At 35.9% G+C, this 12752-nt stretch overlaps 1 protein-coding gene across 2 annotated transcripts; it reads right to left on the bottom strand.

Annotated features, from left to right (window-relative positions):
- Positions 1-7780: 7780 nt before the first annotated feature.
- LOC144439085 (COMM domain-containing protein 6-like) lies at positions 7781-11868 on the bottom strand. Of its 2 annotated transcripts, none has more exons than XM_078128339.1 (6): positions 11514-11868; positions 10624-10748; positions 9653-9729; positions 8961-9072; positions 8243-8449; positions 7781-7948 (listed from the first exon to the last, which is right to left on the bottom strand). In XM_078128339.1, exons 1-6 carry the CDS (start codon positions 11569-11571, stop codon positions 7898-7900), a joined length of 630 nt encoding a protein of 209 aa, XP_077984465.1. In that variant the 5' UTR covers positions 11572-11868; the 3' UTR covers positions 7781-7897. The 2 variants fall into 2 exon arrangements, with proteins under 2 accessions (XP_077984465.1, XP_077984466.1); XM_078128340.1 differs by having other exon boundaries at positions 11510-11537.
- Between the last annotated feature and the right edge of the window lie 884 nt (positions 11869-12752).

Genomic DNA, 12752 nt, shown 5'->3' with positions numbered 1-12752 from the left:
TATGTAAGAAGTATATAGTTGCTAAGGACTAGCTGAATGTATGAAGTGAACCAACGGCCGATTTCATTTTGGTCTCGGGGGGACGGAGATCGGTAACCGAGGTAGCAGTCGACATGATTTAACGTAAAACACCATGGTATTTCTCGACAACTGTGCCAAACTGAGTCAAGCATTATTACGATCAAAGTGTAATTCTCTGATCACTTTACAACAACACTACTTTAAATGTTGGACAATTTTTTTCAAACAGTTTGTATAATTCCTAAGCATGCACTGATATTTGAAACATAAAACTTTTACGTTTAGGACCCTAGGATACATGTTTAATATAACCAATTTTGATACATACTACAACGTTGTAATCTAACATTACATAGATTCAAGCCCCGTGATATTAAATACCAGACGTTCCCAGCAAGTAGACGCTCAGAAAACTGCTAGCTGTGGGTCGATGTAGTTAGGTCGATACCGCAACCATAGTTGGTGGACGGTCTATGCGGCAACTTGTATGTGTATGTGTATTTGTGAAAACTAATATTTCAAACAAAGTCATGCTCTTCAAGTTAAATAATGAGAATACGGTCAAAAGTCTACTACAAAACGTGTTAGCCATTCCCTTTCTGGCGATGAAAAGTCACGCGTTTTATGCTTAATTGATTCTGAGAATCGCACATCATAAATACAGCCTTCAAAGTCGCTCGGTGTAAAAACAGGGCTTTATCAGTGGCAAATACGTTGTCTTGTTTATGTCTTGCAAAGGTCAACATGTCAAAATACCGAATTACGAGATTTGAATGAGGACATTTGCCTGCAGATGAACACATGTATTTTGGAAACTTTGACATTTCAACATACAACAAATTCACGGGGGTCGTCATTCAAATGCAGAATGACATTTTCAAAACACATTTTAGATATCTGAAATCGAAAATGTGAGATACTTGAGATGATACCAATGTTAATCTCCACAATGATATTCAATAAATTAATCCTCAGAGGACGTATACCACTCAGACGCCGTTCCATGCATTGTGTCCTTCGGCCAAAAATTACAAAAAATCACGGTTTCCATAAATATAGTTTGTTTATCCGCCAAGATTTGTGGTTTTAAATTTTTTTAACAGCTTGCTAGTAGTTAGTTTTAATAAAAGTACACAATTATTTAATAAAAATAATTAACTACAAACTTGGAGCATTTGTCCTTCATACATAGAGAATGGTCTACATTTAAATTATTATGACAGAACAGCATGACATGTGAGTGCACAAGTGCTTGCAGTGTTCTCTGTGACTGTATTTTCACAAGCATAGCGAGTGAAAGCGCAGCAGAAAACAATACAAGGACAATCGTGTGCAGAATACCAAACTAGCACCCATGCAGTAATGGGGTTGTTATGATTATGTTTATCTGAAATAACACATACTTTGCAATCACATTTGTAATGACTGTGCTTTCATTTGCATATAATTTGCATAAAGGTGTGTATTAATATTTTTGGTATTGCTCTGCGTGCACTGGTTTTAATTCTTTGTGAAATCTCCTCTTTGTGAAATCTCCCACAAGCAAACCCTTGGCAATGGTAAATTTGGCGCAATGATTCCCTGTTATTACAAATTGTTGACAAAACTTCAGTAGTTGTAATTCAGAGTGTACTTCTGATGCATTACATACACACAGTATCTGAAGATAGAAAGCCCACAAAACAAAATCAAACAAAAAACTACCTACCTCTCAACTACTTATTTAAGTTTTCAAAACATCTCTGCATATTTTCTAATGTGTCCTGGATGCTTGTAAATATCTTGCTACAACGCAACTTTGGTACGCTACCGTTGTAAACGTCACCCTCAGGGTGAATTTTTCCCAATTACAAAGAAGTTACTGGAAGAATGGGTACTTGTAACCCGGTGTACAGACACTAGATTCAGGTTCAACTACCAGGTGTATATGTATAATTATGATATTTGCGGCACACGAAACTTGAATGTCTGCTACTTCATGTACTCGCAGTAAAGTAAGAAACTGAGCCCCAATACTCTAATATGTAATAGTAGTTTGAAGAAAATATGCCATTGGCCATGCATAACTCAGTATACAAATGGCATACACATTATCAGAGTAAGTAATCACGTGATAGTCCAGACATTGGTCTCATTGTGGAATATTATTCAAGCCTGCATAGTAGGTTTAATGAGTTGCACAACAAATATGCATGGAAAACTAGCATTTCGAAATTGTAGTACCCTCGTTCATACTGCTATTTCGCATTAGATGTTACAGAAATACATGCTGTTTGTTCGATGTCTCCAAATTGACATTATACAAAGTGCAAGTGAACTGTAGAATCGTATGGAGTTTCAGTGTGTGTGTGCGTGTGTGTGTGTGTGTGTGGGGGGGTCATACACGTATTTCTCTTACTATAGTCATAATAGTTTATCCAAAGTAACAACCACATCGAAAGTTTGTTCAACCATGGGTTGTTAAGAGAGATGAGACACTTTACATTTATATAGTATGTTCATATATCTGTCGTTCTATCTACATCGTAGTTTCACTACCATGTTGTAATTTGGGTGTACTGTGCTAACCTTTCTTTCGTATAAAAACATAACATCTTGCATCTTTCAATCCGTATTTCATTATTTCACATTACAACGGAATGTAGATACAGTGATATTATAAACATGACAAAAAACCCCGCAAGTTATGTAAAAAATTAAGCACAGATGGAATTGCAAACTTCTAGAATACAACATGGAGAGATCTCATCAGAAAGAAGAAATATTTGTAGGGGTAGGAGTTGGAGAATTTTATCCGTCAATAGAAAATTGTTGAGGAGTATTGGTTTCTGAAATCGAAAGATAGACATGTTGTAATGCCAACGCGAAAAATTGATCCCATGTCAATAAATCTAACAAATGGGGACATCATTTTGTTATTTTCATGATGAGAACACGAATGAAAATTGTCCACTCATCTTATTCTCCACAGATCAACGTGTGTGGCGCTCTCTCTGACATACCCCAACCAAAGAGAGATGAGAAATGATAACAGTGACGACTAATTAATAGTAGAGTATGACATCACATTGTCAACGTTCAACTCGTCAATATGACCTAAGTGATAGTTTCTATACAAGTCTTTACAATGTAGGACAAATAGATGAAATTACGAATCTTTAAATCCTGAGAGGGGGAACAAACCGAAAAGGCAACATTTTAAAATTATTATGGTTTATCTAGAGTGGTCATATGGATGAGAATTGAGTATTTATTTTGGATTTTAATTTTTTTTAAACAATTTTGTCACGCCTTCGTATTTGGAAAATCAATGTGAAACAAAAATAGACCAAGTCTGTGTTTGTGATTCAATGCATTGCAAAAAAGGTAAAATAATTAATGTGTAAAAGTATGTTATTTACGTGCAATTACAAATATTTTACACATTTATTAGTCTTTTGCAATTTATTGAGTTACAAAGACTTGGTCAATATTGTTTCACATAATTTTTCAAGTAGGAAGCTATGACAAAATTGTTTAATAAATTAAAAATCCAAAATAAATACGTAACCCTTATCCATATGGCCACTTTACACCGGTACCTCTGTATATATTTCCTGCAATATTTACCGATAAACGAGTCGAAAAACGACTATAACAAGTGATAAACGCCAGATCTGTAGAGCTTTTATGATTTTGAAATTAAAAGATCATGACAGATGGCAAAGCACTGCCACAAGGTCTTTGTAAATCATAGTAGAGTTCCGTCTCACTTACTAACAGTTATGATAATCTAGAAGTCTGATGAAGCATACGGAACCCGGTCGGACTTATATCGTCGTTTTCTATGTGTTCATTCTTTAACGAACAAGAAAAGAAAATTAATGCAACAACTCTGTAGTTTGTACAGTTCAGTTCAGATTAGGGTTTCACATTAGGTGTGAAAAAAACCTGTCTGACAGAGCTCTTAAAAAAATATGGTCCAGAACAAAAGAATGACCCTATTAATTTTAATGGCTCCATTGATATAATAACAATAATGCAAGAACCTGGACCGAGTCCTCGACTTTTATCACCAAATCAGCAAATACAAATTACATACGTGTAATTTGTTTTTATATGTTTTTTTTAACAAGTTGGTCTTTTTTCCTTATAGAAGTTACAAAATATCCTGTTTATCGAGTTGGTAGAAACTGTGTATGTTTTGATGCATTTTTCAGGATATCAGCATTTAGGGTAATATGGTTTAGATCTGTCATGAATCGAAACTGCAACTTTTGCCAGTTTTAAGTTACACTATAGCCGGATATGACATATATGACGCCAAGATATACATATGTCGCCTCATGCAAAAGGGCATCAAATACACCCACACACGGAGGAACTGTGACCCCATTATTTTTGTTTAACAGTAGATTGGATAGCGTGGGTGATGTAGACCAAAGAAGACAAAGTAGGCCATGGGGGAGATGGGGGTGTTGTGATGGAGCGTGTGTCGAATTTGTTTAGACTTAATTTCCAAACGAACAAATTATAAATGAACTTATGTCAACAAACTTATCCAAAACAGCATAAGGTGAACATATGGACAACATATGGGTTTAGATTAGAACAAGGGATAATCTCAATTCATAAGGCTTAAAATGCCAAATACACTATATACCTCTTAGTCTTAGTGTTTGATTACAAAATCATGTAAGCATAAAATACAAAATAAGACAACTCAGAGTGTCTAACACACAGTATGAACATCATCATTATAGTAATAATAAATGTAGATACAGAGTGATTTAATCAAATTTTGGCTAGAAGTTTTCTTATTCCAGTGTGTGCTGTAATGCGAGTCTTCAGGGAGCAAAGTTTCAGTAATAATCAAATGGAAAGCATTACAAGTGTGGCCTGTTGAGTAAAATATGCCCCCCCCCCATTCCATTTTCAAAACAGTGGCCTTCCTTCAAGTTCCTTTCTGTAATATATGCCCCTCCCATGTTCAAATGTTTCGTTAAAATGGTGCCAGAAAATTGAATCAAATCTGATACTTTCGTAGAATAGTAAGGACTCTTTCGCAACGGTGCCACTACATTGATAATTTGAATAGCATTGGTTGTTTCCCACTAGAACCTGTACAGTGAATTATTAGGCACTGCATGTGTTGGGGTCAAACTGACCAGGCGTCCCAATGACTAGACGGATCCACTACCGACGTTACATGGACGATGTCAATATCCCCGTTCCGTGCCAATGTTATCACACTGTTCCCTCTTCCCAACGCCACAACTAACAATTCTTTCATTGAATAGTTGTCAGCAGCGATTTGACTGACATGTTCTGATATTACAATACAGTGGTGGCAGTGGTGGGACGTGGCAACAGTGGGATGTGGTAGTTCAAAATAATGCAAAGTTAGATAATATAAAGAGTCAAAGTAAAATGTGAGCCTCCTCCAGTTCCAATGTGTGGTCCTCTCCGATAACCATTTTGTAATTCCCCCCGCCTGCCAACCTGCAACTATTGCAGTCTCCCATATCTACACGTACAGCCGTGATGCCAAACGTGTCTGATATTACGTTGAAAATGGATGTCTTGAGTTTCTTCTGTATTCGTTTATCGTTACATAGTCCGTTTATAAGGATAGAACTATTGAAGTGGGGTCAAAATAGCCCTTCTTCCAATATACGTCAAGTGACCCATGAGGGCGTTATTCTAAATCTTTCTTGGGTCACAGAGGACGACGCACTTTGATTTAAAGTTCACAGCCCTGGTAAACTGTCATCGAAATCACGAATTCACTGTTCCAAAACAAGAAGAGTATTGAAATCCCCCTTTGCACCTGTTACTTTTTTCACACAAATTCTTAATTTTCGTCAAACATCATCTGAGTCCATTGTTACTAGAGTAGCTCTTCATTAAATCTTTGAAAAAGGGAAAGTGTTATCAGGAAAGTTCCAGTAAGAAATACTAGCATCGGTACTTAATATCAACTGAAAGCATAAAAACATGTACGAAGGAAAGGTTACGACAAGATTTTGATAAGGAGATATATCGGGAAGGGTTGAGGATGCAAGACCCGCTGAACTATGCACTATCAGAGTATATCGAGTGACGGTTTGTAATGTACTATTTTCGGGTAATAAATCATTGCTATACACGATGTGACGGTCAGCTAGACTGTCGACAGTCGTTCGTGCCTTTTTTGCTACGTTTTATTTGTTCGTGCCTTCGGCACTTACAGTTCGTGCCTTCGGCAATCGCAGTTCCTATCGATACGCTTTAGTATTGCTACGGAGCGAGGCGACGACTTTGATTCAGATGAAACGTATCAAAAGAGGCACCAACGACTGTCGACAGTCTAGCCAATAGCGTCAGGTTATTAGTCTAAATACATTTGTCAGAGGTCAGTTAAAAGTGCACGAAAGTTGTTCATCACTTCTGAGTGTTGTACAGCTAGCAACAATGCCGATGCTCCATGGCAACAACTTGTATGCAATATGATTTCCTATAAGCTACATGATTTTCTGAGGAATTTAAAACACTGTAGTAAACCCTGTAAAAAACAGCATGCATCTCACTCGTCAAATCAACTATGGAATACGGTTCAATCACATGGGACTCATTCTTGTTTAAAGTTGCTCGGGGCCTAATACCAGCTATGCATCATGACACACATCTCATACCACAAAGACCAAAGCAGACAATTAAACCCAGGAACTCTGCAGAATACCAACATAGCAACCATGTGGAAAAGTATAAGACAAACAACTCCAGCTGCTTTCCAATACCACACTCAAATACAAACATTCACAGAACTCGTTTTTCTCAAGAACAATCAGAGACTGGTACAAACTAGAAAATCATTTGGTCGCGGTGACATCTGAATCGGTGGATGTCTTCAAGGCATCCATGCAGTGTGACTAAGTGTTTCGCCCTCCTCTTCTCTGTTGGTTGTAATACCAGTATTGGTTTCTTCAACGTATTTATTCTAATTCTGATGACGCACTAGATTACATCTTTTAAAAAAAATTGCTATTGAGTCATTCATAAAGCAAATTTATGGTTTCTTTTGAAAGATTCTTCTTCATCTTCCTTTCGAGGTCATCGTGAAACCATCACTACTTGTATACAGTTACAGAACTCACTCCAAATTCTAGGCACTTTTCTTACGAGACTGGAAGAATTCTCGAAGCATGTAGGGTGAAACATACCACTGAAATACGATGGTGTGATCACAGGCACCTGTTACCCTTTAGTCCTTTATGTTTCTGATAATGAATGGAATAGGTTATCAATGATATTGACGTATATGGCCAAAAAATATGCCAAAGACATAAAACAGTACAGCTTCTAATAAAACCATGCTAAATTCCAGTAAGAAAGCTGATCATTTACTCTGGATTCCCAGTATTAAAATACAAATAGTTTTGTTTTTGACTTATTTATATATGATCGCCTTGCAGTAACTAAACAATATAAGCATCCAGCAGACCGTTGATTATGCATAAATATACTGGAAATGCCGTTGGCACCTTCAAAATACATATACATGCACGAATTGTGGACTGAAAAAATAACTACAATAGCAACTCGACAAGTCACACATTTGGAACAGCGCCCTCATTTGACCAACACATACACAGTCACCAGTTTACAGTATTATTTTAAAATCACATAACACTTTAATTGAGAGTAATACTACATGAACTCAAGTTGAAGTTACATTTCATACTTTAATTTTCTTCTATTTTGGCATGCAAAAAATAAGATAACAGAAAGGGTGAAAAAACATAGTAATTGGAATGGGTATACATTTTGTATTTGATAATCACTTCTCATATATTCTAGCTCAAATCACAATATGTTAGATATGTTAAAACTACATGTATTTTATACAAATATGTTTCTAAACAGTCTCTAGTACTGATGCCATTTCTTTCATCTGTTTGTAGAAATTCTGAAATGATAAGAAAAAGCATTGCTCTATTAATATAGGAGGACGCACAAATACTTTTTATGCATTTAAAGGAAACGTCACTCTATGTGTTCTGGAGAGTCATTTAATGATTTTATATAACCTACAATTACTTGAAATTTCAGAAAAACAGCAAGTTGATCTTGTGCCTTTATGGGGTATCTTTGCTGTGAGCTAATACATATACAGTATATGTACTTCTTATATACAAAAAAGCAACACATAATTATGAAAGAAAAAACATAGGAAATCTATGAATCACCATATGATACTTACTTGAAATTCAGGTATTGTCATTTCAAATGTCCTTGTGATGTGATGCCCTGATGGGTCTGCTACTGTTATCGTTATGGCAACATAAGGTGAGTTGAGATTTCGACAACTATCGGAACTAATGCCCATGCCTAGTTTCCACTTCAAGTCTACTAGTTGACCAATATTCAACATTTGCTGAGCTGCATCTGATGACAGGATAGCCTGGTTCTGTAGGGAAAACAACAACAACAACAACAACAACAACAACAACAAACAATCAGTTAAAGGATTGATTTTACTTCATCAGATACAAAGGTCATAAATTGTTACCATTTCCTGACTGTCCAATATAATTTATGAAGATACAGACACATATACACACAGAACCAATGATATACAGGTAGTAGACATATGGGTTGACAGACTGGAAGACAGATAGACAGGTAGAGAGATCCACAGCCAAAGACAGAATGAAAGACAACCAGAAAGATAAGTACTGAAAGACAGATGAGAAGATTGACAAAAGTGAACAATGGTACACAGAAAAACAATAACAGATGGGTAGATATATGAATTTGCAAACTGGAAGAGAAAAAAAAAGGTAAATAGCCAAAGACAGAGACAAACAGAAAGATGACCACAGCAAGGTAAAAGAATAGACTGACAAAAATAACAAAACACAGACAGACACAGACATGAGAGACAGACAGACAGACAAGCAAAGTGGTAAAATGTCTACCTGTTCTGCCCATAGTCGTTTGACAACTGTTAGACTGCTATCAGTCCATGCCAATGTACCTCTCAGTTCTCTAGCTAAGATATCTGCTGATGCTTTGGCTCTGGCTGCAGACCTACAGTGGTAGATATAACTCATGCACATAATTATGCTTGGTAAAATGTTTCATTTCCTAGGTTTACGTTTTTATGCAACAAGGCCGTGAATTTGCAATACCCATATTTGGGCAGTAAATGTTAAGTCAGTACAGCCTGAAACCCTATATTTAAGGTGTAATTGCATATAGCTACAGAAACCAAGGATTAATGTGTCAAGTGAAATTTGTATATAGATTTACCTAATTTGCATATTATGTATATAGATTAACCTATTTTGCATATTGCTTACACCGATTAACCTAATTTGCATATTAATTAGTTAATCTCATCATACTTGTGTCATCCATTGTTTTGGTTATAGGTAGAATTGGTATGAAGTTTTTTTGACATCTCTATATTTCTTGAGTTACTTCTGATTTTTCCTCCTATTAAATGTTCTCAAAGTAGATACAAAAGTCGAAGGTTACCAACAGTCTACAGCTAGCAGGGAAAAACTTGGTATGGTTGGGTAAATTGAAACCATAAAAGTTTTATAGGTTTGGCATAAAATGAATCACTTACAACTAACTTAAGATAGATATATATATTTAAACTTACCGGAATAAATATACCAAGGCATTGATAGCTCCCTGTATTGCCTCTTTATTTAAGTCTATGCCTACATTTTCTAATTTCTGAAAAGTACAAACAAAATATAGTGATCAGTAGTATGCTGGTTTCTATACTGCAGTACTCATGAATGAGGACATTTGATTGGTTTAGATGACACTTTGTATCAGTACTCATGAATGAGGACATTTCATTGGTTTAGGTGACACGTTGTATCAGTACTCATGAATGAGGACATTTCATTGGTTTAGGTGACACTTTGTATCAGTACTCATGAATGAGGACATTTCATTGGTTTAGGTGACACTTTGTATCAGTACTCATGAATGAGGACATTTCATTGGTTTAGGTGACACTTTGTATCAGTACTCATGAATGAGGACATTTCATTGGTATAGGTGACACTTTGTATCAGTACTCATGAATGAGGACATTTCATTGGTTTAGATGACACTTTGTATCAGTACTCATGAATGAGGACATTTCATTGGTTTAGGTGACACTTTGTATCAGTACTCATGAATGAGGACATTTCATTGGTGTAGGTGACACTTTGTATCAGTACTCATGAATGAGGACATTTCATTGGTTTAGATGACACTTTGTATCAGTACTCATGAATGAGGACATTTCATTGGTTTAGGTGACACTTACTAGCATTTACAATAGAATGAAGAGAGCAAATAAGTAATTTGTTTACTTCACTGAAACATTAATGAAAACAAACAATGAACAGATTTTGTAAAAAATGTATGATACATTTCCTGAATTCATGAAAAATTAAACTAATGTATACAAAAGTCCTTTTATCACTAACTAAATTGGTTTTGTTATTAGTTGTTAAAAGGTAAAATGTAAAACAAGAAAAACCCCACAAATCTATATACTGGGATATCTAGTTTGACAGGATAAACACAAAGGACTAGCATGTATCATAATTTGTAATAAATCTAACTTACTGTATAAAAATCTGCTACATTCACTGTGCCTATCCTGTACTGTAGAAACAAAAGAACATCTCTACACAACTCTGCCAGTATGTCTTGTGGGATGCCATTGATTGTTTCAACTGCAACAGTGAAACCTGTGAAGATGAAAAGTTATCTGAGTGTTGTATTATTATATTGTATTATTTCATATTATATCATATCATATTGTACTGTATTACAGTATGGTTTCATATATTGTACCATATTTATCATATCATATCACATTTTGTATCATACCATACCATAATATTGTATCATATCATATCATATCATATCATATATCATGTCATATCATATCATAATATATCACATTGTATCATTATACCATATCGTATTACATTGTATTATACCATACAGTACTGATCACTGTATTGTTATTGTACCATACTGCATTGCATTGTTGTACCATACTGTATTGTATATTTTATATCATATATCAAACTTCAATTCAAAGGAACACAGCAGCAAGGAGCAGGCACACTACAGTTTTGTCAAAACCATTTTGGAAATCATACTTGGGAACCTTGGGAAATAGGGAGCATTGATGATGTGCTGTAATGATGAAAGGGAAGTAGTCCTGCTCGTACACGAAGTAAGTCGGGACTGGATAATCATCCCGACATAGTCCCTTCTGGTGTAAATTGGAGTATGTCAGAATCGCGTCCAGAACTTACTGAGTTACTCTGCAACTTGCAAGCAGGGCAGAGCGCTGGGTCGACTCAGTTGTGGACAATGCAGAGGATCGAAATACTGCACAGTTGGGTAATACGAGAACAGTTGTTTCCGCCTAAAATGCTACCATTTAACCCACTCAATTCATTTGTATTATGAAATTAAAGGAAATTCTCCTACGCACTTACCTTCAGGTACTGACTGCAACACACCCGCCATGCCAGCTGACCTCTGAACCCAGCACATGACCTGTCAGGTGATTATAAATACAGCAACACTGTCCCCAGTGATCGATTTGAGGCACTTACATCGAAGGTTGTGATTAGTCAGTTCACAGCTCCTTAGTCCTGCTTGCATACGGAGTAATCCGGGACTCGATTCTGACAATTGTCCCTCCTATTTCAAGTCAGTAATACATACTCGTGCACCGTCTGTAAGCAGGACTAACAGCTCCTATGTTGACACTGACCATGGATGTATTAGGGGAGATACATTTACACTAAGCGATGCAATGGCATACTAGTTCTGAACCATTTCAGCACGTACTGTTATGAATTTTTCCCCTTTCGTATGCTAATTAGTCTTTCTCAAGAGCCAATCAGAGAGCACTTTGTAAATGCTTCACATCACCTCGATCACGTACGTGTTTGCATTCATACCGCAGTGAGTATACTGTATAGGGCCCAGTGAGGATGTATATGTAAAGTATATATACGCCAAAATATTGCTCCATGTCATAGCGACATGGGGTATTGATTATGATTGTTTGAAATTTCTCAACATTATTTTCAAAATTTAACAGTTTTTAATACCTATGTAACCATGACTATAAAGTAGAAGTAAAATTAATTTAAGATCAAGTGACACACAGCAGTTCTGTGGTGGTCTGCTGTGCTTCCAGTTGAGTAAAACAGTACTCGTGACGAATTTCCGTTTGGTCAGACGATAGTTTCCATGTTGGAAACTGTTTGAAGTGTAATGAGTTCCTATTGATCCATATATGTGTATGGTAGACAATCAAATGTTCATTATCTAATTGGTGTTACAATGAAACATTGCTGTCAGGGATTCTCTTGTTGCCATGGTAGCATAATTGACAGCGATGTGTTAGCAAAGCATTGAAATCATTTCTCAAACACCGTTCAATGGAAAAATGACTATTCCAGCATTGTATAGCATAAATCATGTATGCCATAATGCTTGGTGGTTGCCTGGTTTAATATTTATGATGGTTTCAAATTACAAATACATCTTCCAAATTTTGTAAAGTCCAGTACAGTAAAGTCATCAACTTTTCCACACTTTAATTGTTTAATGGTAATGAACCTTAGTTCAGTTGCCCTATGGTGAAAATTCTATTCTACAAATTTTATCATTTTTAAGTTATATATCCACTAGAGATATGAAATTCTTGAAACCGAGAGATC

Source organism: Glandiceps talaboti, chromosome 8 (assembly GCF_964340395.1).
Source record: "Glandiceps talaboti chromosome 8, keGlaTala1.1, whole genome shotgun sequence".
Classification (NCBI taxonomy): domain Eukaryota; kingdom Metazoa; phylum Hemichordata; class Enteropneusta; family Spengelidae; genus Glandiceps; species Glandiceps talaboti.
This window is presented reverse-complemented; position numbering and strand designations above follow the sequence as displayed.